This window comes from Phoenix dactylifera, chromosome 2 (assembly GCF_051530095.1).
Source record: "Phoenix dactylifera cultivar Ajwa chromosome 2, Ajwa_hap1_PhDact_Kaust_v1.1, whole genome shotgun sequence".
NCBI classification, from domain to species: domain Eukaryota; kingdom Viridiplantae; phylum Streptophyta; class Magnoliopsida; order Arecales; family Arecaceae; genus Phoenix; species Phoenix dactylifera.
In genome coordinates this window covers 42,944,738-42,968,162 of record NC_143191.1, presented here as the reverse complement: position 1 = coordinate 42,968,162, position 23,425 = coordinate 42,944,738, and the positions used below count along the sequence as shown (strand labels likewise).

Here is a 23,425-nt window from a genome sequence, read left to right as displayed (position 1 = left end):
TTGCAGTTTATCGTGTGTCTTTAAGAGATTATAATTTCTTTCTATATTCTAATACATTCCCTCATATATGCTGTTGTGGTTCAAATCTGGCCCAAGGGTGACCACGCCGGTAAAGCCGAGGGAGCCGTCGGTGCTGGAAAGAGGAAGACAGGAGCCACCTCCTGCGTGACGGCTACGGACCTGCACAAAGCCTCACCGGTGTTACCAGTGAGGGCCCTCCGACGATCAAATTAGAGTGGACAGATTTAGTCCAGCCAAAAGTGTCCCTTAGAAATTACCTGACCGAGCTATTTATAGCCTCGGTGGAGTGGCCCAGGTGACAGAGGTGCTGTCAGTCCCCATCATGAGGAGGTATGGCTCTGAGCCAGATGGCGTACAGCTCAGGTGGGCTGGTGACGTACAGCACAGCCCGCTCTTAAGAACGGTAGGGCTTTGACAATTACAGCAGGGTATGGCCGGAGTAGTCAAGGTGCCGTTTGACTGCTGTTGGCCAGTTATAGAGACATGACACGGCATTGTGATAGAGTACAGCCATGTAGGTGGGTGTAGGCCCGCACGTGGATGTGGTTGTTGGCGAGGCCGAGCTCGTTAAGTAGTCGCGTTAGGCGTTTAGTGAGGTCGGCTTGGTGTAGACCGAAAATGGCTCGATTTTCCGGATTCCGAGGTGTACTCGAGGGAGCGCTCCGAGCTCGAGGGTCGGAGCGTATGCTGTGTATTGCTGGGGCCGGCGTCTCGAACTTGGTCGGGATGGGTCGGCGTTTGCTTGGAGGCACCCCAAACTTGGTCGGGGGAGTCGGCGAATGTCCGGAGTTGGTGGAGTTCTGAGGACGAGCTGGCTCTGGGCCGAAGTAAAGATTTAGTCATTCATCGTTGGTATTTACTGGGCCGAAACTGGGCGGCTTTTTAGTTGCGGGCTGGACGATCCATTTTTCTCTCTATCATATGCATCTATAATAATAAATATTACAAGCTATGTTTCGATGAAATAAAATATAGTGATTGTTATAAATAAAGTAGAATAATCCTATGATTCGTAAATGAACCTCTATAACTCTTTTTGTTATCTAATTATCGAATCAATCTTTTTTCTAACAATATTTTTATAAAAAAATATTGAGGAGCAAGCACTAGACTAAACTCCAAGTGTTAGAACAAGTTGAAATAGATCAAAATTAAATTAAATTTTTTTGCATGCAAACTCTCCTAAATATGTGAAATTGTATGAATATCCTAACAAAGTTGTTATTTGCATATATATCATTATAATTTTTTTTTTTGCATGTCTATCTACTAAGAGTATTTCAATCATTTTAAAATTTAAACTGCTAATTTTTTAACGACATTAAATGGTTTGGGTACACATTCAAGAAAAAAAAAGAGAAGGATATACATGCAAAATAACTGTTTTATAAGAGAATACATGCAAATACCATTTTTAGAAGGGTATTCATGTAGATTTTTATATTTAGGAGGATATGTACCCAAAAAACCCTATTAATAAATAGGGTTCTTGTATTTATTCTATTTCATTATATCTATTCTTATTGCATTTCAAGAGTAGTTGGAGAAAAAAAAAAAACTATGCCCTACATGTGCGGATTATATGTTTGGTATATAACTAAAATGGAAGTTAAACTTGTGCTAAGCTCTCCATCACCATGTGGATGCTCGTAGAAGTTACAACTCTCCATTCGCCATGTATACATCTCTAATAACAACATTGTTAATAGACTTTTATTTCTATTATATTCTATTATCTATATATACAATTAAGGTTCAACATATGCTGAGCTCTAATAATGCCATTAATATGGATCTTTATTTTGGATAGTAAGTAGGGCTCTTGTATCCATTCTATTATACTTATTCTATATTGTATTTCAAGAACGGAAAAAAGAGAAAAAATTACACCTCATGCATCATGTAGGTTATATGCTAGTATATAACAAAAATTAATACGATTCTTACATATATATATATATATATATATATATATATATATATATATATATATATATATATATATATATATATATATATATATATATATATATATAGTCTAAGACCTCATATAAAAGACTAAATAAAATGTATTTTTTGGATTATTTAGTTCTATTTAAGTACTCAAGATCTACTCAATACATAGTCGATGTAGGACTAAACAGACCCTCGCATGGATCCACATATACTCCCCTCGTTTTCCGTTTTAAGCCCTAGCATCTTCACCAAGCTAAAAGTCCAAATTCATTAAAATTCATTCGTAAGTACTATAAATCCAATCACAAACATAATGATCAGCCTAAATGAGTCCAAGCGGCAATGTCCCTAGACCACATAGGTCATAAGCTAGGTTCACTCTAATATTATTTATCATAACCCAGGACCTCATACAAAAAGGCTAATCATAAAGTATTATTTGTATTTCTTGGTCATGTATAAGTACCTAAAATCTAGTCCCATGTAAGATAAAACATATGCCCGCATGGATCCTCAGACACATGGGCACCCGTATTAATAATAATTAATATGTTTCTTTATTTTGGATAACAAGTTGGCCTCTTGTATCTATTTCTATTCTATTATTTATTTTATTATATTTATTCTGTGATGCATTTTAGAGGAGTATGGAAAAAAGAGAAAAAGCTGCATCTTAGGCATCATGCAATTTATATGCTAGCAATATTACTAAAACAAATGCGCAATGCAGTTAATTTTATTCCATATCTATCAACTGCCAGCATGCATTGAAATAGCATACTATTATTAATAAATATAATATTTAAAAAGCTATACAATGTTGAGCTCACTTTTTAAAAGGAGCTTTTTTGTGTTGTCCTACCATCTGCTCCTGACACGGAATTTCCAAAAGCCCGCGTCTACCCAAGTATGCGTCAGAGAGACATTTAACCAAATAATCCCGAAAAGCTACCAAGATGGTAGCCTAGTGGTCAAAGGCGATAATTCCGCCCAAGCCGTTCAGATTCGAAACGTGCGGGCGTCGATTAAATTAAAAAACCGAATGCTCCACGCTCGGATGGCTTGCTGGCGGTTATACTTTTCTTTCACTTGTACCAAGGTGACGCTAGGGTGACGTACCCACACGTGAGGCGGTGAACCTAGTAGGGTGAGCCCATGAGTCGGAGAAAGCATGCGAAAACTTGCGACTTGTATCGAACATTTCCTAGTGGAAGGAAGGCCCAGTGGGGGCTGCTACGAGGCTGGGCTGGTCCCTCCCCCTCCTCTCCTATTTTTTACCCCCCCCCCCCCCACAAAAAAAAAAAAAAGCCATTGAGTTTGTTTTGACTAACACCCATATTCGTATTCACCTCCATAAAAAAAATAAAATAATAGATACATATATAGATTAAAAAAAATTGGGCAAATAACTATCTAGATCGTTTTGTAAGAGAAATAAGTTAAGTTATATATTCTACCTATATTCATATTTTTAATATCTAATTTATATATATATATATATATTCATATCCGTTTAAAATAAATATGAATATGAATTTTTTATTAAAAAAATCTGTATCTATTTTTGTATTTGCCAAACAAAAATGGATATGAATAGCGATAATATTAATATCCTATCTATTATGTGATTTGCTTTCAGCACAAGGTTCTTGGTCTTTTGCTCAAAAATAGTAGATAATATGGTCCAAGTTGGTGTTTTTACGAAACATCTACTTCTCCCAACAAAAAGTAAAGATTTTATCGCAAAAGATTGCGGAAAAGATGCTACAAAACAAACAACTCTGCATGGTCCAAGAAGTCAGATTTAATACATTCTATCCTTTTAAAGATTAAGACATCAGTGGTATGAGTTTAACTGCTCTGACTAATTAAGATTCTTCAAGAAGTCCGAATCTAAGATCTTATCGAATGCACACTTCTAATTTGCGTATAAGCTGTATTTTCTTAGCTAGTTAGCACTAAAAAACAATTATTGGTCCTGAAAATCTATTTTTCAATACCATTATCATTGCCATAATATTCTTCAAGTCTCGTTTCTGGTCTATCCCAATAATGATGTGTGTAATGGCATTTTACCGCAATTTGGGTCGGCCATTTTTTTCTGCGCCCGTCTACGTCTCGCGAGTGGAAAAACGAGACTCAAATACTCAATGGCCAACCTAACATTCCAAAGAAAGAAAGAAAAAAAAAAAAAAACCAATTGCGAGCCGTACTTTATTGGTTTATCCTAAAATTGCATCCCAATTTTGACCTTTATTTCTCTCGGCTCGACTCTATCTCAAAGTTGGAATGACGTGCGTGGGTGGCCCTCCCATCGCTGCGGAAGCTTTAAAATTAAATAATGACCGAATGGTATGCTTACCTCCCCTAGAAACTTTACCAGCATCTGGAATTTTCGACCCTCCAGCTAAAAGCGAGGCTGGGGACACAAGTGGGGGATATATGTTATGTTGTTTTAAGGAAAAAAATAATTGAATATTGTTTAATCAAATTTGGATGGATAATGATTTAATGTTACAATTCTTAAACACTATGAGAGAATTTTTTTTACTAATTATTTTTTCTAAAAAGCTGATATCTAAATTTATGATGTTTGAAAAGTAATTTTTGAATATTTGATTGATCATAAAAAAGTTATTTATTTTTTTAAAAATTATGTAAAATATTTAAGATATTTTTAATTAAAAAGATCTTATTTATTCTATCTAACAGTTTAAGAGTATTTATGGACAAAAATTATCCTAATTTTTAGCTGATAGGAATTGAACCTTTTTATATCTTATATAATTTTTTTATAATATATAGAAATCTTATTTTTATAAAAAACTTTTTAAAAATTTTTTTAAATAAAATGTAAGATATTTTTTTATTTTATTGTTGGTCATACTTTTCGTGTTTCTCTTTGTGTGGACACGATTCACATCAGATAAAACATTTGGAATATTAAATAATTAACACGTTTTTGTGACCCCGATGTTGGAAATTTCAAAACCGGATCACTTGGACGAACAAGAAACAGTGGTTTGAATGAAAATAAAGCAGGCTACAAGACTAACGAGAATTTCTTGGCCAACTCCCTTTCAACCTAGCCTTTCTCATTAAATGAAATTCGGGTGGCTCTTTCCAGCCTCCCTTGTCATCACTGGAAAAAAAAAAAAAAACCTCCCTTTCAACCATGTCTGATTGGATCATGGGTGCTGCACGGTCAACGAAAGCCTCTAATAAGCGGGAACATGGAGAAATTTCCGCTTCCATCCCTATTGGTGATTTGGTGCACTCTGCTAATGGCTTATGTCGTCTAAAGCTTTTTTAACTTTAATGTCACAAGGAGAGTAGCAGAGTCAACATAAATTTTGTATTATATAGTATATAAGAGCATGCGGAAAAGGTTTTTTTAGAAGAAAAAAATGTTTATCAGCATCAAGAATGTACGTAGGACAGTTTGGAGAAACAAGGATCGCTCAGAGGTAAACATGGAAGAGGCTGATATGCAACTTAACATGATTTTTCTAATATTTGTGTGAATATGTTGTTAAAGTATATTCCATTGAACGGGAATTGATTCCTATGCATCGGAAGCTAATGAATCTGATGCCATGGATTTTGTTTTCATGCTAACGAGAAACGAATACCTGGCTTCAAGGGACGATGTTACTAAACCAAAATTGAGTTTCAAAAATAAAAAGCTTCCACAGTCATTACTGCTATTGTAAAAATTCATGATGATTGTGTTAGAAGGCACTGAATAGTTGCAATGGTTGTGTTATGGAAGTGTAAAAGCACCCCTCTTGAGTTTGAAAAATCAAAAACATGAATAAGGCCTAAAACTAATGACCACAAGCATGCATTACAAATATTCAAGCATGACATTTGATATTAACACTAGAATATGTTATGTTGTTTGTAGTCCGCACTCCATGTTTTGAATTTTGAAGCCGAAGGATTTGTGCCTTCAAGGATCATGAAGTGGATAACTAACATCAACCTTTTTTTTTTTCTCTCTTTGCCCTGTCTTGATGGCATATGTTTGCTACTTACATTGATAAAAATGTTGAGATAAAAAATATTAGTAATTTTAGAGTGCAAATTAGTTGATGTTAAGTATATCTTGAGGTTACAAGTTCTAGAGAGTAAAAAGGGATTTTTTTTTTTGGAGCAAAGGAAAAAGGTCCCCCCGGCCACCATGAACATTTTTTTTTTGTTTGGACCACACGAATAGTTAGTTGGGGGTGCAGGGCAAAGCCTATGTGGGCCGGACTAACCTAACTATTATAGGACATCAAGTTAAGTTCAAATTGATTTACTCTATTACATATATCTCTTGTAACTTTAAAAAAAATGAACAATTGAGTATTTTAGAGATCTCATGCATTGGAAGCTAGAGTTTGAGAAAAAATCTTGTACTTTGTAATATCTAATTTTCTATAATAAATTTTTTTTATCATCTCTGCCTTTAGACATAGGTCAATAAATTGAACCATATAAATATTGCGTTCTTTGTTTATTTTTATTTTTATTATTCTTTTTACTTATCGTAACAGTTAACATGGTAGGACTAACTACCATTACATACAGATGCTCTAGATTCTCCTGCTCTTATCTTGATTTCAACCATACTCCCACCCATCCTACTTATCATACCATCATTTTCACCATCATCATATCATTGATGATTTGCCAACATTGTCGCAACCTTTACTGGCACTACTGTCATCGCCTCGACCACCATCATCATATTTATATTTTAAAAAAATAATCAACTAGACCAAACACATTTATATTTTTAAAAAGTTAGAAATAGAATAGAAACAAAATTTTTATTTTTACTTTTAAAAATAAAAAGATAAAAACGATGCCAAACGAGCATCCAAACTGGCTTTTTCTATTCCAAAGGATGCCAACGGTTTGAGTCAGGCCTAGTCTAGAAACAAGCCCGAAATTTAAACCCTAGGCTCGAGTCTGGAACAATCTGGAGGTAGGCCGGAATCTGACCCAGGGTACATGTTTAGTTTGGCTAGGCTCCAAATGGCCCATTCTCCTTTCGTCCTCGAATTCCCGGGCTGGACATGGGCCGAAAGTTATTTGGGCTGGCGCCCAGCCTAGGTTTTTCTGGTTTCTGTGGAAGTGGTTTCTCATTTCTTGAAAGTTTAGGGGTAGGATAGATAATGAACTCCTTCTGAGATCAGTGGAGTAGAAAGCCGGGAGGTGCATAAACTCGGTTTTCAGGGCCATTTCACAGGAGTATTGGTGTGTTAATTCAACCGTCACAGCTGTTGCTCTAGATCTTTTTGTCCATCATGTGTGACAATTTATCTCAGACTTTAATATATATGATTCTTTTTATCAATTAAACCGTCACAATTTCTTATTTTATATTTTTGAAACCAACGAAATAAATTAGAAAATTATAAAACATAGAAATTAATTATACCTTCATCAGACTACTACTTTTAGTTTTGATGCTAAAAGTACTTGTTTGGTCACCATTTATTAATTCAATCACATGATACCAGCTACCAAACACCCTTTGAAGATAGTCACATGATCTTTACTTCATCAATTGCTAGTGATTTTTTTTTTCTGCCCTTCAACCTCTTGGGCAAGATTTCAGTATTATTGGCTTCTCCTAATAAAAAACTTTCTTTGCCACCATTTACCATTACACTGAAATGAATAGCCATCAACCTAAAATAATCATGAATAAGAGTTTTCTCTAAAATAAATTTTGTCAGTTACAATGAAGCTACTATTAGCCATTATAATAGAAAATAGCAGATACTTTATTTCCTTACTTTAATATCCATAAAATAAAACATTATTTTTGAATTAACATATAAATCTACATCGATTTAAAAATTAAAGTCAATTTCTTAAACATATGAATAGTATCATCAACAATATCACTTCCATGCTCGCCTCCATGTTCCACGGAGCCACCAAAGATCAAGAGATTTAAAACTAATATATCTAAGTGAATAAAAAAAATAAAAAGGATTAGATAAATGAAATATTAGATAAAGAAAAAGAGGGAAAATATGAGAAAGACCTTAGGTAGAAAGCATATGTAGCTTAAGATTTTCTTTGACTTCTAACGTCATAGACTCTGCTTAGCTTCACCAAAAATAACACTTTCCTCTTGGTACATTACCAAAAATAGCACTTCATTAATCCAAAACATACTTAATCCATATCATCAACAAACCCCAAGTACAACCCATTAAGAAAACCCTGTGCAAATCAAAAGTGAATATTAGAAATATAGAAAAGAAAAAATTGAGCTCAAGTTCAAAGAGATTATGACTCACCTAATCTTCACAGAGGTCATAGATGGGGCAAATAATATGTGTAACTTGGAACGTTATGCAGGACAAAGGGGACTAGAAATCATTGTAACGAAAGTCATAGATTTTAAGGGTGGTGATATTTTAACCATGGGTAGCAAAGGCAAGGACTTGATAGCACTGCAAGTTAGATAGCTCCAAGAGGTCACTGAGTGGTACTACCAGGTTTTTGTTCTTCTTACTTATTTGCATGCTGATCTCGTTCGCCACCGCCACCTAATTGTCTCTCTCTCTAAACTCATATTTCATTTTCTTGACCGATCTCTTGGCCAATGCTTGTTCTTGGATAATTTATTAGCTATATAGATGGGAATAAAGAGGGTAATGTCACTACAAATAGCTAAGAATCATGGCTATGACAGAAGATCCTTTCATATGTATGATGGTACAAATAGTTCTTCCATCAATTGTATAATGGGCTCCACTATTAATCAGATGAAACATATTAGCCTATAAAATAGATGTCATTCATTAGCCAATCAAAGATGGAAATCATTCACCAATTACACAGCAGAACTCAACTTAATTTTGTCATTAAATAAAATAACATATATAATAAAGTTCAAGTGTATATTAAATATTTTCATGAGCATGTTCAAGGCTTGAAGTATATATTTTTAGGAGTCCTAAGGGATAGAAACTAAAAACACCACCACCAAACACAATAGCAGGGGACAAAAAAGAGGAAAAATACCTGAATCAACATCCATCCCTGCCTTTATTTTCTGTAGGTGCAAATATTACTTGCATTTATAATAACTTTTCTTTGGTGCATAACCAAAACGCTGCTATATACATTTCCAAACGTCATCCATCCAATTACAATATTTCTCTAGTCATTTCCAGGGTATGAACGCAAATTTTTTGATATAACTGTGCAGAATAGCTAGTAGTCTGCATTCTAAGTTAACACGGATGCAACTTCAGCATTCTATATGCGAAACTGCCAATATTTGACCAAAACACACATAACAGCAAGTCAGTTGACCTAAATTACAAAATAAGGTCATACTAAACATAGACGTACAGATGTACGAGAAAAACAAAGTCATGCAGATTGCGCCAAATTACAATTTAGATCAAACCATTCAACCTTATGATAAAAAGGTTATCTATTTAGAGTTGCTGCCTGATCTGAAATATTCAATATGTTTATCTCGAGGGTATCAAATCAAGAATGCCCGCCCATGCATCGTCTGCTTAAAATTACAGGCATAGACTTGCACCTACACATGTTTTTGAGTCATTTTTTCCATGCAGACTTCTTTAGGATTAGACCGCATTTGCAAATTAAGAAATAAGCTGAAAAGGAAAACCCAAAAGCTTGGCACACAGATTTCATCAGTTGTCTCAGTTGCAAAACAGAACCCATATATTTCTAATTTGTGTCTCAGTGCAAACAAGTACATAAGATATCTCAAACATTATAAGTGCAGTGAACAGATATTCCCAAATTGCCACTCAATACAAAGTGCACTAGACACAGGACTACACTAATAGCTTAACAAACTAAAAACAAACAAGGAGGGGGAAAGAAGCTTGACAAGTACATCCTATTACATCTGAAAGAGTCCAGAATGAAGGTAAGTGAAAGCTATGCTCCGATATAAAGACAATTAAAGAATCCTAAGAGCAAAAATCTAAATATTATTTTTTCTGAGTGCCAAAACTACAACAGCCCAATGAAGATGATAGAAACTGATATCCCTATTCATAGGTAGAGTATATTTTTCACTTTTCATCATGTCTCCAGTTGTACTCTTGGGGATGAGAAAGCACCTTGTTGTGGAACAGTGGAAGTAGCTCAATCTAATTTCACCGAGGAGAAGAGATAATGCACGAACCAGAATGAAGAAATGAATCCAATGGTGCCGGTTGCAAGCATGATAGCAATAACCATGAAGAGCGAGTAACCAAGGTAGAGAGTGGCAGATACAGGCCCACTTAAACTCTTAAGATCAAACACAAGATAGTTCACCGAGTACAAGAAGATATATATAGCCACTGATCCTGATGAGAAGAAGGATTTCCACCACCACTTCCAATCCTCCACACAGAGATGCATGTAAGTGAGGACCAATGAAACCTCGGCACACACAACCACAAGGAGAATCAACACAATAAAGAGAAAGCCGAAGACATAATAGACTCGACCCATCCAAATGCTAGACATTATGAAGAAGAGCTCAATAAAAAGGGTGCCGAACGGCAGGGTCCCAGCACCTAGAACCAGCAACCATGAGGGGTATTTTTGTGGAGGAATCTCGCGTGGGATCTGATTAGTTCTCACTGGGTACTCAATGTGGGGAGCTTTGGCCCCGAGGAATCCACCCACAAGTGTAAGAGGGACAGAGATGCAGAACCAAAGCAAGAGCAGCACGACAAACAAAGAAATAGGGATGGCCCCTGTGCTATGGCTACCCCACAAGAGGAAGTTTAGCATGGTCAGGATCAAGAAGGCAATACCAGGAAAGAAGCAAGAAACACGCCATGAAACTGAAACCCATCCAGAATGATCCCCACATCTGATAGTCTTCCAAATCCTAACAGCAACATAACCAGCAGCAATTCCAAGAACCATGTAGGAGAACAGCATACCAGTGATAAGAGTACCCCGAGAAGCAGGGGACATGAACCCAAGCGCAGCAAACAAGATGGTCACCACTGCCATGCCAAGAATCTGAACTCCGTCTCCCACCATCACACAGAGCAGCTGTGGATGGCTTGGAGCCCTGAAAACATCCCCTACCACAAGCTTCCATCCTGAGAGTTCCTCGTTCATCTGCGCCTGAGCCTCCTTGTCAAGCTCTTCATATCGGGTCAAATCCCTCCGGACAGTCCTCAAGAAGATAACAAGAACAATTCCAGCAAGGAAGGCAATGACCATGAGCGAATTGAGGATCGAGAACCAGTGAACCTTGGCTCCCTCCATCTTCAAGTAAGCATCCCATCGAGATGGCCACTTGATATCACTCTCCACAAAGGAGACCTCATAGGTGAAAACAACAGGCTGATTTTCTTTAATGGCCATGCCCACCGTCGTGGGATCGCACTGAATCTTTGCTGGGTACTTGTCGTACATCTTTAGATTCTTGATGGACTCTGAGTCATGCTGGAAACTGCAAGGGACGACTTCAAACCCTACCACCATCCATCCAGGAGAGCCCGAACCAGACTTGTCCAAGGTTGGGATCGCATCAGAGGCATCCCCAGCGCCCATCACCTTCGCCACATTGGTTTCCTCGTATTTGTGCACCAAGACTTTGAGCCTTAGGTGGTTGAACACATAGTAGGTGTCGGCGGCCCGGATCCCCACCGGGTACCCAGTCCACCGGAGAACGTATTCACCCTTCTTGGTATACCGGATCGCCGGAAGGTTATCAAGAATCAGATTCACCTGATACATCTCATCAATCCTCTTCTTGAGGAGATTGAAGTCTTGGGTGGACAAAGGACCGGTTCGGCAGAGGAGGATGTCGGACTCGTTGGTGAACATCTTGAAGCGGTAGGGGGAGTTCTCGATGCGGTCGCCCATGAGGAGCTCGCCGAGGTTCTCGGCGCTGTCCTTGATGCCTTCTTGGGGCTTACAGAAGGGGAGGCTGTAATAGCCGAAGGGGATCTCAGTGTCGATGGAGGTGAGCGAGTTCACCTTCACCGACAGGGTGTCGCCCGCCAGGTACTTGTGTGGGTAGCTCCCGGGGAGGTAAAACCCTTCTCCGGACGGGAAAACCAGTAAGGACAACAAGATCCAGAGCCTAAATCTCGAGAAGAAGACCATCTTGGCCCCGGATCTCGAAGCAAAACCCATTCTCCCCAGATCTGGAACGAAATTAAATCAAAGATCGATCAAATGATGCCAGATCTTAGGGTTTTGCTATGAACAATTCGCCGGAGCAGTATAAACTTTGTTTGGAAGCAAGAATTCGACGAAAAGAAACAAGAAATTGGAATCAAACCGGAAATTGGAATCAAACCGAGTAGGACATGGATCCATGAAGAAGAAAATAACTGACCTTTGACGAAGCCCCTTCGCTCGGAGCTCTTGGCAATGGGGGAGAACGAGAATTGGGGGTGAGTCCGAGATCGGAGAAGAGCAGGGCCGGGGAAGGCCTATGGGCGAGCGTTTTATAGCGCCTGGCGGTTCAGGGTTTGGAGGCTTTGGCTTGTAAAATTCCGATGCTACCCCTATTCCCCGGAGTGCCCTTGGCGGGTCGGCTTTTTGCTTCCGGAGAACCGGAAGGGTTCTGAGCACGTGCGGTTCGACAGCGGAAAGCTTGGTAGGTCCGAGAGAAGATTCCACGGTCCGGACCGGAGGCGGTTCGATTGGAGCTTGGATTATGGAAGAAATGGACCCGGTCCACGGTTTAAAAAGAGGGTACTGGGAATGTCGGTCGTGCTTGGATTCCAGCTAAGAAGTTCAGTTAAGCCGGCACTAAAGAGAATTCCCCGGTTAGAAAGGTCCAGGGCCCAGTTAAAAGTTTGAAACTTATGCCATGATGACCTACTTGAATGTAAGTAATAAGTAAGTATTAAAGGTTTTAAACCTATTTATTTTATTCTTTTCAAAACCAGTCACTTATTTAAGCATATGAAGTGAACTACTTTCTTTAAGATACCATTTCATGAGGTAGTTTCTCATTATGGGATGAGAAACTATTATGAAGAGTTTCTAGAGCAAGAAAGGAAAGGATCTCAGAAAGTTTGGAAGTAGTTTCAAATATATAGAAAACTTTTCATAAGGAAGTTGATGAAAAGCTTGTCCCTAATTTCATTTTTTTACAATTATAGCTAAATTATAAAGCTAACTTAGTTGCATAGAGCATATCTTACATTATAATAATCATTCATGATAACTATATTTAGTATTGATATATTTTTTTCCCTCCTGCATGCACTTATACCATCAGGTGACCAAGAGACATTTGCTACATTATATCACTGGTGGCAAAACAATTTTAATGTATCTATCAAGCATGAAATCTTCCACTTTTACTTGCAAATAAAACATGAGTCATATTGAACATGCAAGAAAAATAGACAGATCCACCAAGTCCTAGGCCCTTAGTCAGGCTTCATAATAGTTCCTGTATTAAAATGATATTGGTGATAGATGCCCTTGTACATGATTGCCCCTCCCCATCACCTTCTCTTTCTCTCTCTCTCTCCCATTCTCTGTCCCTCTCCTTGTCGGTTCATGGTTGGTTTACCAACTTGATATTTTTGTTTTATTTTTTTGCATATATTTTTGGGGGTGGTGGGTGGGGGACAGGGGGAGGGAGTTGAAGAAGGGCCTTGATTTAATTGAAAAAAAAAGGTGACCTTCTTAAATCTTTCATCTTCACGGATATGAAGAAACCGGCAATCAAATTTCCCTAATATTTATTTCTTCTACATAAAAACATTCTTAACTTTATATATAATTTTTAACAGTTTTTTTGCATGAATCCTTGTCTATTATATCTATATGCCAAAGTGTATTTATGAGTTTCTTTTTTTTAAGATATTGTTACCCTGGTATTATGTTCACTGCATTGGTTTGATAGGATTAAAGTAAAATCAACTCATCCATCTAAATTGTTTTTCCCTAATCTTATATAATATTTTAAAATATTGAAGGATTCGTGCTTATATATCCAATTAATATATGTGTGTGTATGTATTTTCATTTTTATAGATAGCCAATAAATATGCTTTTTTAAATTAAAAATTTGAAGAGACAAATGATATAGCAATATTATTATTTCTTTGAAGAATCATCTATCCTATAGGGGTAAATTTATAGATTCCATATTTCTAGACAACATTTGAGTTTCTAGAATGCCATAAGAACTAGATTTCTAGAAAGTGATCGAAGCATTTTAGTTTTTTTTAAGAAACATATTAATATATAAGTACTTTATGAAAAATATATGTCATTGCTAGTATCCAAACTACGGAGTTGAGATTAGTAAATGACTGAAATGAAGAGTTATGGTAAATATAAAAGCTCCAAACTTGGAAATAGAGCCGGAGAATTGTATGAAGTAGTTGATGTCAAATAAACTTGAGTTCGGGTAAAACGACACCTAGCTAACATGAAAGCAAAAAAAAAATGCTGAAGTTTGTCCATCAATGGATCCTCCAATGTCTAAGTCAACTGGATTATAGAAAAATAAGGGAGATTTGAGAGAAAAACATTGTTTCAAAGAAAAAAATGATGAGAAAAACATACTTGAAAGTTCTCTGAATCCTATGTTGTACACGTGGTGTCAACCTGCAGTAATGACCAAGCCAACATAACCACCCTAAGATCGTGGCTATATTTTTAGTAGGCATTATTGTTTTCAAATATACTTCAATGAGAGAGATGACATTACTTCAAATATACTTCAAATATACTTCATCCGACCCATCGGCCAATATCGAGGTAATGTTTACTTTGGACATTATTGAGATTAAGATGACATCTCGGATCAACAAATATTCGCCATATCAAAATGTATGGTCAATAAAAATATTATTCAAACAGGCAGACGAGGTGGAGAGTATCCAAACGCCAACTATACCCTTTGTCAACCTTTGAAGTATTAAAATTTCATTCTTAATCGTTTTAAATGGAGTCAAAACTTTGCCTCGGAAGTTCAGCCGATCACCACCAAAGTAATGAAACACTTGATAGGTGCCGTCATACCAAACTCGAGCCTTTGACTTTTGACAGCTATTGGCGGTAAATTGGGCCAAACACGGATGAACGCAGACTTCACTAATACAGGACACGAGCACTTCCTATCCCCACCCAAATTCTTAATGGCTGAGATGCATGTAAAGAATCTCATGAAAAAGTAGACTGGTAGTACTCATAGAACGATGATTATATACGTAGCCGGATGAACATGGCATCATCTGCTGATTGGCTGCAGGTGGAATCGGAGACTTTCTGCAGCTAAGAAATGTATAGGACAACAGGAAAAAAAAAAAAGACAACCAAAAAGATTAACCACCCACAAATGTATCCTAAAAATTTTGCTGTATCCTCTCTCAGGCTCGAAGAAAGCTAAAAGAAGAATTCGCTGTCAATATTCGACGAGAGGAAGTAATTATCTTATCATTATTCAAAAACGAATGCCGCCTCAGCTGAAATAGATATCAAAACCATTATTAATAACAAAACCACCTTATCAAGACCCCAACTTCTGCTCCAAATAGGAATACCTTTTAGCTCTTATACTCAGGTGCCTTGTACTCCGGCACATCTCGGAGGCCAAGCCTTGACAGGACCATGCGGTAGGAATCCCAGTCTGTCCTTCGGAGATACTTGAGGTATTTCTTTCTCCTCTGGACCATCTCTTGGAGACCCTTTCTTGAATGCTTGTCCTGCATAATGGCAAAATTCCGTAAATTCGTGAAATGTGGCAAAATAAGTTAAAAGTTTTTAATATCACTTGGTGTTATCTATATAGATGCATCTGAAAATTAACAGAAAGAAAACCTAAACGAGGTTTCTATTTACCTTCTTATGTAAAACAGCTGACAGATGCTTAATTTTGGTTGTGAGTTGTGCAACTGCAAAATGGACAACAAACTCTCAAAACCATACAGCTTATCCAATAAAATCAACATTCGAAAGAGACAAATCACAGCATTAACAAACAATTACAGATCTAGCTGAAGTATTAGTCTTATAAGCCTAATGCAGTAAACTGAACATACAAATATATGTAATTAGACTTCCTTGTAACCTGTGAATGCGCCCAAACTGATTAATCATGATGAAAGGGGCTTACCTATGACCTCAGACTAAACGAGCAGCTGAACAATAATTGTTGCGACTCAAGCAAATCGTTGGCACCAAACAGTTGACATATTGCTGGATTCAAGGACTTCTGCAAATAATTCACTACAAAGCTAGACTCTGTACAGGTCCCTCTAACCAACCCAAAATTAAGGTGCATGATGAAATTTGACTTATGCAATAACTTTTTCCATATATGTGGATTTTACTGATAATAATGATTAACAATTTAATATCTTCCACATAGTATCAAGTTTACCAGTTGGTAAACATTGATTATTATCTTTACCCTTTTTGAAATTGACATAAAATCACTCATATCATTTTAATTTACATGTCCTTATGCTTGTAGGCCTTAATGGCAATGTCTTGATGTCACGCTCAAAAAATTTGGACCAGCTTGGGTCTCATTTCTCTTAATCTGGATTATCAACATTAGAAAATGGTAGTATGGAGAAAAATTACGTTTTAAGAAGTTAAAATTAGCACTCATCAAATTACCCTAGTGAACCTCCCTCTTATAAAAAAAGGGCCATCGGCAACTGCTGGAATAGTGGGATTATTGCAGACTAACCACAGAAACATATAGGGGTAACAGAGACTTCAATAAGTTAGGGGGTATACATTCAAGCATGGATGAAAAGGGGGACTTGCTGTTTACGAACTCGGAGAGAGAGATCAAGATGTAATGACCTTTGGGCATCACATAGCAAAAGTGAAGGCCATGCTGAGAAAATAACATTTTGAACATGAGCAGTCCAAAGGGCTATTATAATTATGATGCACCATCAAGAAAATTGTTGGTGTCATTGTTAGGGCACCTAGTTCCAGCCATCTGTCAATCAATTCATAAAGGTTCAGGAACCTGGCAGATATCCAATGCATGTCAGACATTACAAATTGCATATTTTCAGAAATTTTGTAAGTTAACTAAACAATTTTAGTTTAACCAAAACATTACACACTTTTCTAGTTGAATATTTTAGAGTGCTCTGCCTTTGAAGCTCTGGAGAGGATTTGTTTTCTCTGATAGTGATGGTTAAGTGGTTAACATTAGTAGAGGTTTTAGAATCTCAATTACAAGGATCAGTAACCTTGGTGACGATACTATATCTGATGGTGAATATGAATAGCATTCTACCTCCTATCTACTGATATACTAAAAGGAAAGTCACCTTTTCTCATACACAATCAATCATGACTATTTTATGACTTCCTCGATCCAATCTGTAACTATCAACTCATTTAGGACTCCAAAATCGCCCAATAAGGACCTAATATCATCCCATTAGTTGCAATGACACTAAAATTAAAAATCAGTTCTATCTTAAAAAGTCAGCATGCTAGAATTACTATGCAGCAGAATGCTTCCCCTGGATCAAACAATCAAAGAGGCCTTCCGTGAATAGATTTTCAATACATCAACTCAACTCCCTGTTGTACAGATAAGATATCATTTCCAGAAAGATCAAAAAGTCATTTTGTTAATCATGGATCCAATATTCCATGCTCTTTAATTTGATGTCTTGTAACTGCATGATCAATTGGCAACAGAAAAGAAGCTCAAATTTGAAAATACCATGATATGGTCCTAACTCCTAAGCCAATAAATCTACATGCCAAATGGTACAGAATGGACTTGTATCATTATTTATCAACATGCCATAAGGTCGCTAGAAAATAAAGGGATCCATGTAATTGTTTATCAATCTATACCACAGAGCATTGCATCACAATAATATGTTAGTCACTCATTGAATCATGCCAACTATTCCCTAGTACATAACAAACTATAATATGCAACAGAAGACTATACCCATGTAACTTATCATGATACAGCTAGAGACCAGGAAAGGAACATTACCCAAGATTGTCAACAATAAGTACACTGAGAAATAGGAGATTGTCAAGACTTTGAGAAAATAAGGCATTTTAATATGATGGTAAAACGTGCAATTCTAATGTGTCCAAGGTCACTTTTTCATGCGGTTATCAGTAAAATTAGTCAAGAAAGCCTAAAATCTAAAAAAAAAAGATGATCACAAATTTATCAAGAATGGCTGGATAACCATGAGAGTGCTTCTTCCATCACCAATTTGTCGCAAGTTTTTCCATCCATGGTGTTTGTTCGGATACAGACTGGAATGGCCCCCATGTCCATCAATCAATTTTTTTTTAAAGAGGATTAAAGAAAACAAGAGGAAGCTTGAGTTGTGCAACACAGATTACTTATTCAAATAATATGAATACAGGAGTTGTTACCTGTTCCATAGAAAAAATCATGTTATTAAAGAAACTATTTGTAGAAAGGAAATGATTTACTATTTAAAGTTTTCACCAAGATTCATGATAAAAAGACGATTTCCTTGGATTTTCTGGAAGTTTTTTCTAAAATAAAGTTTTCCTGTTGATTGTTTAGTACTGCTGAATATACAGAGATAGCTCTATTTTCCAAATATCATGATAATTGTATTTTTCCTTTTTTCTGTCTTAGACTTTCTTCCTTCCTAATTCATACAATTATTGATTTTAGACCTACAAACTTGGTCCAGAAATATGACTTTCAACCATGTGATAAACATCCACTACAAATACCCATCTATATACTTATAGTTTTATCACTTTGCTAACTCTTACCATAATGGGTTTGTCCGGACATTAAATGATTTTCTGTTAAGTTACCACCATAAGTACCATAGCATATCGGCAAATGATTTTTCAGAGCAAGGGATGGAGACCTACATATACTATAATTAACCAGATCCAGATTTTTAAAAATGCACCTATAACAACCCAAGACCTCACCCAAAATGACTAGCCAGAAGATATTATTTGGGTTCCTTAATCCTGCATAAGTACCTAAGATCTACCCAATGAATAACCGATGTGGGACTAAACACATGCCCGCACAAGTCCTCACATACTCTTCCCATTTAAGCTCTGACGTCCTCGTCAGGATTCAAATCCACTCAAATCTAATCACAAGCATCACGATCGGCCCCTAGTCAATCCCAATGGATCCATGTTGCAGTGTCTCCTAGTCCACGTAGGTTATGAGGCGGGTCCGCTCTGATACCATTTGTAACAACCCAGGACCTTACCCAAAATGACTAGCCGGAAGGTATTATTTGGATTTCTTGATCCTGTATAAGTACTCAAAATTTACCCAGTGAATAATCGATGTGGAAGTAAACACATGCCAGCACAAATCCTCACAACAGCATCCAAGAATCGAACTCAGAACCTCTGGCTCCTATATAGAGGGTGTGACCACGAGGACAACCCCAGTTTATCATATAAGGAAATGCATAATCTACAAAATGTGATAATTGATAACATCACCTGTTCAACTATCAATGGAATTACTTATGGAAACCCAACCGCACATCCCTCTACAATGAGTCGATTTCAATTACTTGAAGAAAGATGAGTGTTGTCAAAATCCTCCATTGCATATCGTAAAACCAAAAGGCGCTCTAATAAGTAGTAAGAAGAAACAGGATGTGAAACCACTCCTAAGACCGCCACCTCGAGTATCAAAGAAAGTCCTTAACTTTAATGCTTAGCATTGATGTGTTACTGAGATAACGTATTAAATCTGATTTTCTCCCTTTTCCCTCAAAACCAATTCAAAATTTCTAACAATAAAACCTCCTTGATAAAGCATGATTGTTAGATATAAATCACTCACTAACACTTCTTTTAATTAATTAAGACTTAGACAAAAATTATATATGCACAATTATAAAGATAAGGACAAGAAGGAATGGAGATCAAGTGACCGTTTTAAATAGTAATTTTGGAAATCTAAAGTTCAGGTCCTAGAGGAGTATAGCAAATGAATAGATGGATTGATTCAACAATAGCATATATATATATATAGATTAGATGATAAGTATCAGTTTATTAATACAGTGTTATGATGCTTCTTGGACAAAAAGAGGAACATCTAGTGTGCCGTGATCTCTTTTTCTTTTTCATAGGTTCAGTTATTCGGATTCATGAAAATGAAATGTGTATGTAGTTTTTCTTTCCAATTGTAACTTGTTAAATAGAATGATAACTTCAATAACATGTGACATACTATAACTCAAGAAGCTCTTTGAGGGACAAAGCCAGGATATTTCTAAACAATTTGGGCCCCTAGAGTTATAAGTATACACCATCGTTAAGATTATAAAATTGTAATAAACAACTACTTGGATAGTTACCTTCTATCAGGAGCCATACCTTCCACAAACAAACTTTCAACCTCATGCTATGATCTCAGCCTTTGCAACCTTTTCAAAATACAGTTATCTATTATTCAATCAATCACTACTCATTTTCTATGCCATTTTCCCCCTACCTAAGACACTTTCTCTTATGGTCCTCCTGTATTCAATTCCATTTTTTTTTTTTGGGCCCCTGTCTATAACTTTTATTCCTATAACAACCCCAGGGGATATTTTTAACTAACCATTTTTTAAAAGGATTTTTTTCTTTTTTCAGCCAATTCATTGCCAAACATCTGGAGGTATGATAGGATCGTGATACAATCATCATGGTTCCATTTGACTATACTTTATGCAACTTAAGTTATAATTTGTGTTTTTCTTTCCTTTATCTTTTTTCTGGTGAGGAAAAAGAGATCACATAATAGAAGAACTGATCGATTCAAACATTTCTCTTATTGGTCTTTGCATTAAAACAAACAGTCCTTCATAAACAACAGAAAAATCAATCAACTCAAACACTTTGCTTATTAGTTTGTCTATTATTTCAAATATTTTCAAAATGAAGATGATACTATTTGCTACTGCTTATATTGTTTATTAAGTTGTCACAGAGGAAAGTCTAGGATTAATTGATATATTTCAGAATCACTATTGTAAGTTATATTAGACAGAAATAGCATTCTAACCTATTGGATCAGCATCATCTCTGTACTCTTGCAATGAAATTCAGCAGATAATATTGAGCATCGAACCATACGTAATGCTTGATGGCAATTAGATAGAATATTAAACGGGCTTAATCTGCCCTTTACCTTGAACACGTGCAGAACCACAATCTGACTCGGACAACTTAAATTCATCTCTGACTCTCTTGAGCTCCAACTTCAACTTCTCTGCCGAAGACATGTGATCCGGATGGAAATACTGCAAGAATCAAACTCGAAAAAGTATTATATTTGAGCCACCAAACATCATTACAAGCATTCAGGAGACTCGGATTAAATGCACCCAACATACCCTCTCCAATAAATGCTCCTGTGGGGGTTTTAGCTTGAAAGTTGGAGTCACCTGCCCGCCAAGATTTATCAAGGTCGACAGCCTCTGCACTGGTCATATGCAAACAAGCACGGATAAAATTCCTAAATTACAAGGATTTAATGTAAACAAACAAACGAATCTGGTGAAGGGAAAGTTACTGTTGGCCTTTTTAGTGGCATCGGCTTCTTTAAGCCTCACAAGGCTCTCCCGCAGATCCCTGAAGGAGACCCCTCCCATCCTTGACTCAGTCTCCTTCTCCTCCAACTCCCTAAGCTTTGCAAGCCTCTCATTCAACTCGCTAAGTGAGAACCAATCCTTATCCCCCTTCGTGGCTTCCTCCGGCCTCAGCTTCCGGAGCTTCTCGCCCAGCTCGTCATAGCTATACATCTTCACAAACTCCGTCTTCAGCGCCTTCGACTCTCGGTCCCCCTCCCCCTTCTTCTCCCTCAATTCCTTCCCAAAAATAGACTCTGGCAGCGTCTCCCTCCCTCCAATAAGCGACGGACCCTTCTCCGCCTCCCCCGCCGGGCTCCTCAAGCTATCCTGAAATGCTTTGAAATCGAAGCCGCGGGGCCCTGTCTGGTCTCTCGGGGAGGCCCGGAACTGCCGTAAACTCTCCCTGATGGAGTCAAAGGAGACTCTTGCGCCCTTCTCGGACGGCCCCCATTCGCCAGCGCCGCCGCCGTCGGTCTTGTTGAGGACGTTGTTCTTGAAGAGCTCCTGGAAGGAGATCGTGGGCGGAGACGACGGGGGGCGCTCGCCGGATGGCGGCGGAGGGCCTCCGCCGGATCGGAGCCGGAATCCGGCAAGGTGCTTGCGGATCTCCTCGAGGGAGGCGGCTGGGCCGGGTTTGGGGGAGGAGAGGGGAGGCGGCGGCGGAGGGTCGGTGGGGATCCGGCGGGGAGGGGCGGGCGGGGACTTGAGCCTCTCCTTGATGTCGCCGAATAAAGAGGAATAAGGCGGAGAGGTGGGAGGAGGAGAGTCTTCGTTGTCCCCGCCGCCGCCGCCGCCTCCATTGGAGTCTGAGTCCGCCGGAGGCGGCGGAGGAGGAGGGGAAGAGGAGGAAGAAGAGAAGCGCCCGAGGGATGGGAGGGGGGCTAGGGTTTTGGGTCTGAGCCTGAGATGGAGGGCCATGGCAACGGGGTTTAGGGTTCTGACTTCTGAGTGCCTAATGGAGGATATGCTGGTGGCCGATACCGATACCGATACCGACAGATATGTCGGTCCGAATGAAAAACTTCGTGTACAGAATGGAGCCGCACCAGTTGGGTCGGTAACAAAAATGGACAGCTATGATCTCTGATGGAGTTGCATCGATCAGCCAAAGGTCCTGCATTAATAAACTTGTATTGAAATTTTTATACCTAAGGATATTTGTTTCGCGGGAATTGGAGAAGGTACAGTATGGTTAGCAGAAAAATAAAAAAAAAATTTATGTTTGGTTGTTGCCAAGATAGACAACCCAAGAGGGGGGAGGGTGAATTGGGCTTTAAAATGATTATTGCAATTAAAATGTCTGTGGATAACTAATTAATACTTTTTGCAAGTTAATTAATTAGATGCTATGTGCAGTGAATGAAATGAAAGTAAGAGATGACAAGGCAATCACAAACACAAAGATTTTATAGTGGTTCGGAGCTAACCCTTGCTCCTACGTCCACTCCCCAAGCCTCACTTGGGAATTCACTATAACCCCTCGGATTACAGCCGGTTGTTTTACAAGCTCACAACCTAACTTGTTGTTTTACGAGGTCACAACGAACTCGGTCGGTTTTCCCAGGCTCACCGACTAGAACCACCCGATTGTTTTTCCGGGATCACAATCGAATCCTTACACGTTGGTTTCAACCTAGGCTCACCAACAAGCCTTTACACCCTTGATTCAATCCCCTGATTGAATCAAGTAAGGACCAAATGGATAGAAAGAACAAAGAGAAAAATACAGCTTCTAAATAAGCAGATATTCAGCAATATGAATAATAGAAAAGTTAAGAGCCCTCAAACAAGTTTATGATGATGTAGTGGAGGGCTTCTCGAACTTTGGGTCTCCTTTTGAATGTCTTGAAGACTTGAAGGCAGAA

General features: G+C 37.9%; 2 protein-coding genes and 1 long non-coding RNA gene across 5 annotated transcripts; all 3 read right to left on the bottom strand.

The window, feature by feature from the left end:
- Window positions 1-7,795: 7,795 nt before the first annotated feature.
- Window positions 7,796-8,205, bottom strand: LOC148714830 (uncharacterized). Its single transcript, XR_015975647.2, has 2 exons — window positions 8,024-8,205; window positions 7,796-7,944 (listed from the first exon to the last, which is right to left on the bottom strand). It is a non-coding gene; the product is annotated as an uncharacterized LOC148714830 (long non-coding RNA).
- Window positions 8,206-9,672: 1,467 nt separating this feature from the next.
- Window positions 9,673-13,456, bottom strand: LOC120111160 (transmembrane 9 superfamily member 11-like). 2 transcript variants are annotated; one of them, XM_039127723.3, is made up of 2 exons: window positions 12,332-13,456; window positions 9,673-12,137 (listed from the first exon to the last, which is right to left on the bottom strand). In XM_039127723.3, the coding sequence occupies exon 2, from the start codon at window positions 12,124-12,126 to the stop codon at window positions 10,123-10,125; it is 2,004 nt and encodes a 667-aa protein (XP_038983651.3). In that variant the 5' UTR covers window positions 12,127-12,137; window positions 12,332-13,456; the 3' UTR covers window positions 9,673-10,122. The 2 variants fall into 2 exon arrangements, with proteins under 2 accessions (XP_038983651.3, XP_088572627.2); XM_088716501.2 differs by having other exon boundaries at window positions 9,673-12,221; window positions 12,332-12,411.
- Window positions 13,457-15,154: 1,698 nt separating this feature from the next.
- Window positions 15,155-22,509, bottom strand: LOC120107334 (uncharacterized). Of its 2 annotated transcripts, XM_089929035.1 has the most exons (6): window positions 21,503-22,509; window positions 21,324-21,412; window positions 21,119-21,230; window positions 15,808-15,860; window positions 15,510-15,671; window positions 15,155-15,431 (listed from the first exon to the last, which is right to left on the bottom strand). In XM_089929035.1, exons 1-5 carry the CDS (start codon window positions 22,476-22,478, stop codon window positions 15,513-15,515), a joined length of 1,389 nt encoding a protein of 462 aa, XP_089785161.1. In that variant the 5' UTR covers window positions 22,479-22,509; the 3' UTR covers window positions 15,155-15,431; window positions 15,510-15,512. The 2 variants fall into 2 exon arrangements, with proteins under 2 accessions (XP_089785161.1, XP_038976499.1); XM_039120571.3 differs by having other exon boundaries at window positions 15,155-15,671; window positions 21,503-22,508.
- Between the last annotated feature and the right edge of the window lie 916 nt (window positions 22,510-23,425).

What these genes read in the sequence shown, in the direction of transcription:
- LOC120107334 (XM_089929035.1), bottom strand. Translation starts at nt 22,478, where the DNA reads ATGGCCCTCCATCTCAGGCTCAGACCCAAAACCCTAGCCCCCCTCCCA. An exon ending in TGCCACTAAAAAGGCCAACA is followed by an intron (nt 21,413 to 21,502) that starts GTAACTTTCCCT and finishes GCATATGACCAG; the next exon opens with TGCAGAGGCTGTCGACCTTG. An exon ending in CAGCTGTTTTACATAAGAAG is followed by an intron (nt 15,672 to 15,807) that starts GTAAATAGAAAC and finishes GCCATTATGCAG; the next exon opens with GACAAGCATTCAAGAAAGGG.
- LOC120111160 (XM_039127723.3), bottom strand. Translation starts at nt 12,126, where the DNA reads ATGGGTTTTGCTTCGAGATCCGGGGCCAAGATGGTCTTCTTCTCGAGA.